The following is a 3,324-nucleotide window of genomic DNA, read 5'->3' as shown; positions in this document are numbered from 1 at the left end:
TTTTTTTTTTTTTTTTTTTTTCTAAACAGGGATAAAAATCAACTCCCAGTAAAAATAACAGTAAAGGCACTGATCCTTGGAACATTTCTGTGTTCTCCCTTCTGGACTTGAATGTACCATAAGCACCGTTCTTGTCTTCGTCCCCTGCGGAGAAACTGAGATCTCCCACCACGCATGTGCTCTAGTTCCTGCTACAGCAGCCTCCCTCGCTGCTTCAGTGTCTGGGCAATGCTCACAACACACAGGTTTAACTAGAAGGGAAGGGGGAAGGCTCCGAGGACCCTCAACACTCATGCTCTGATGGATGATCATGCCCCAAGGAGCAGCTGTGTGCCTCTTCAGCACCAGGTACCTGCCTTCTGTCCAAGGAGCCTTTATCCTCTACCCCAACTGCTCCATATGGTGCTTCTGGTGGCGCACCAGCTGGGGCTGGAAGCGAAAGCATTCCCCACACTGGATGCAGCGGTACGGCTGCTCACCGGTGTGGATGCGTGTGTGCTTGATGAGGTTGGAGTTGCCGCTGAAGCCTCGGCCGCACTGACTGCATTTGTAAGGCTTCTCACCCGTGTGGGTGCGAGCGTGGTTGATGAGGTCGGAGCTCTGTCCAAAACGCTTGCCGCACTGCCCACAAGCGTAGGGCCGAACGCCCTCGTGCGCTCGCTGGTGCTGCAGGAGGTGGGAGCGTTGGCTGAAGCACTTCCCGCAGGCGGGACACTTGTACGGCCGCTCCCCTGTGTGCATGCGTTGGTGTTTGATGCAGGTGGAACTGTCACTGAAGATTTTCCCACACTCACCGCACACATAAGGCTTGAGCCCAGTGTGGATGCGCTGGTGCTTGAGGAGGTTGGAGCTCTGGCTGAAGCTCTTTCCACACTCGGCGCAGGTGTAGGGCTTTTGGCCTGTGTGGACCCGCCGGTGCTGGATGAGGTGGGAGCTCTGGCTGAAGCCCTTGCCACACTCCCCGCACAGGAACGGGCGCTCGCCCGTGTGCATGCGCTGGTGCTGGATGAGGTGAATGCTCCGGCTGAAGCCCTTGCCACACTCGGAGCAGATGGTGGGCCGCTCTGTGCGGGGGGCTCGCAGGGGGTCTACTGCTTGCCCTTTCTCCTGCATTTTCACCAGGCTGCCATTTGAGCAAGGCGGCTTAGTCACCTCTTCCTCCTTCTCACCACTACCAATCTGTGCATCTGAGGAACCGTGCTGACTTGCATAGCTATCCCCTGAGACCTCCTCTCCTCTCCTGTACCCTGCTGCCAACAAGTCCACATGATCTGTGTTCACATCATCTCCTGGGAAAGGACCTACCATGGCACCTGAAAAAAGAAATGTAGAAGTCTATTTGTGAATATGCTGGAAAGTGGCATGGCAGAGAATGAGCAAGCTGCTCTGCCAAGGAACCTGGTCTACACTTTTCTCTGTATGCAAAAAAAGGAAAGTGAAGGGTGGTGACAGACAGAAATTCAGCAGTAGAGAGGCCGTATGGCACACTTAGCACTGCAGAGGACAAGGCTACAGGCATTTCCTTGCCCCCAAGAAATCTTTGCCTTTTGTCTTCTTTAGAGGATATATGAGAAGACATAATATTAAAAGTGGACTGACAAAAACTGGCTGCCTGCTTGTCCTCAAGGGCAAAGAGCAGATCACAACATAAGGCTGATAGAAAGTGGCTTGAATAAATCTGTGACAGCTCAAATAGCATGGGCTTGCTTCATGCTTATAAACCTACCTAACTTACTCCTCACCTGTGTGTATCTCCTCCAAGACCTCGTGATCTTGTTCTTCTCCTTCATCCATCCTGGCCAGGTTAGGCAATCAGGAACCCCCCTCAGAAAAGCAAACAAAAACTTTTGGATAGTTGAACATTTGGCAAGTGCTTTTCATATAGTATGTCTTAAAATCTACTACTCCTGCTGAATATGGAGAACAAGCCAAGTAGTTGCATAAAAGAGTAGAATTAACTACTGACAGATATGGATATCCCACGGGCTAATGGGGTATCTGATGATCTGAGCTATTTTTTTTTGAGGAGGGTCTAGGTGGCTTCTCTTCATATAAATGATATACATTAAGACATATGTCACATGTGCAGGACTGTGCACTGGGTGACAAAAATCATACCCATAAACAAACATCAAAAAACTATCATATATGTATGTACAGGTGACCTGGAAACATTTAGGCAATATGGCAGCTACACGGCTAAAAAGTCTCCTAAAATTATTTTATTTACTATTCCTTTAAATGGAAAATCTACTCCAGAATCAGATTTTCTCCTACCTCATCTCTTCTTTCTTCTTTCCTTCTCTTAGGGTATTTGCTGAGGCAAATACCAGTAAAAAGAATATAAAACAGGCAATATTTCTTGTCTACTAAGATAGGACTCTACCAGGTCTCTGCTTCTCATGTCTGCTGAGTTTCAACAACTACCACAAATGCAATTGTTGGGCAGAGAATTCTTAGCAATTCTACCAGCATCAAAGACAAGGCTTTTYCCCCCCTTGTATTTCCTATTTTAAAAGCCCCAAACAGCAAGCATTAGTAGGTAGCATCAGGAGGGCAAGCACTGGCAGTTGCTATACAGAAAATTCAGAACAGAGGAAACACAATAAGAATAATAATAAAAGAAGAACACTTTTTTTTTTAAGGGATAATTGAAGAGGGCAGGGAAAGGAAGGCAAGCGGATGTATTTTAACCCTAGAGTGTGATGTGAGTCACAGCTACAGCTGAGACCCCACAGGCTAGTATTTTTAAAGCATACTGCTTAAAAAATGCACTGTGGACTTATTTTCTTTCATCTTTGGTTACCTAAATGCCAGTTAGCATCACTTTAGAAACATATTCTGGGACCTCTGCTTCAAGCTACCAATCTCTATTTATGGCTGAGCCACGGGAAAATTATACTTTGGACAACTGCTCTAGTTTCATTTGCAATCAACTTGCTGGACAGATGGGCTTTGATGCACAAGAAGAGCGTAAACTGAAGGCTACTTTGCCCTGGACCACTTCATCCATCACCAGCAGCTATTTAACAAGGGGCAACGGGGAGCAGGGCATTACTCCTACAGTGCTGGAATCAAGGGAACACTCAGATGAGCTAACTGTTCATCTGCACCTTTGATGCCACTGATTAAAAAGCTACTGATTAAAGAGSCACCATTTTGATCCTAGGTGGCAAAGATGTTGCTGGATAGAGAGGCTGTGACAGGCAGGAAACGTGAACTATTGAATAACAAAGATGAAAAAAAAAACTTATCAGAAAAGCAAGAAGACATAAACTTTTGTGACCTGAGTGCCTATAGATATCTGTAAATGCTGAGGCATAC

At 46.8% G+C, this 3,324-nt stretch overlaps 1 protein-coding gene across 1 annotated transcript; it reads right to left on the bottom strand.

Annotated features, from left to right (window-relative positions):
* Positions 1–170: 170 nt before the first annotated feature.
* Positions 171–1,822, bottom strand: LOC112942971 (zinc finger protein 239-like). Its single transcript, XM_026034028.1, has 2 exons — positions 1,743–1,822; positions 171–1,313 (listed from the first exon to the last, which is right to left on the bottom strand). The coding sequence occupies exons 1-2, from the start codon at positions 1,792–1,794 to the stop codon at positions 382–384; spliced, it is 984 nt and encodes a 327-aa protein (XP_025889813.1). The 5' UTR covers positions 1,795–1,822; the 3' UTR covers positions 171–381.
* Positions 1,823–3,324: the final 1,502 nt, after the last annotated feature.

This window comes from Nothoprocta perdicaria, unplaced genomic scaffold, assembly GCF_003342845.1.
Source record: "Nothoprocta perdicaria isolate Ctin4 unplaced genomic scaffold, notPer1 scaffold_1387, whole genome shotgun sequence".
NCBI lineage: Eukaryota > Metazoa > Chordata > Aves > Tinamiformes > Tinamidae > Nothoprocta > Nothoprocta perdicaria.
The sequence above is the reverse complement of the archived record's forward strand: the minus strand, read 5'-3'. Positions and strand labels throughout refer to the sequence as shown.

What these genes read in the sequence shown, in the direction of transcription:
- LOC112942971 (XM_026034028.1), bottom strand. Translation starts at nt 1,794, where the DNA reads ATGGATGAAGGAGAAGAACAAGATCACGAGGTCTTGGAGGAGATACAC. An exon ending in CTTGGAGGAGATACACACAG is followed by an intron (nt 1,314 to 1,742) that starts GTGAGGAGTAAG and finishes TTCTTTTTTCAG; the next exon opens with GTGCCATGGTAGGTCCTTTC.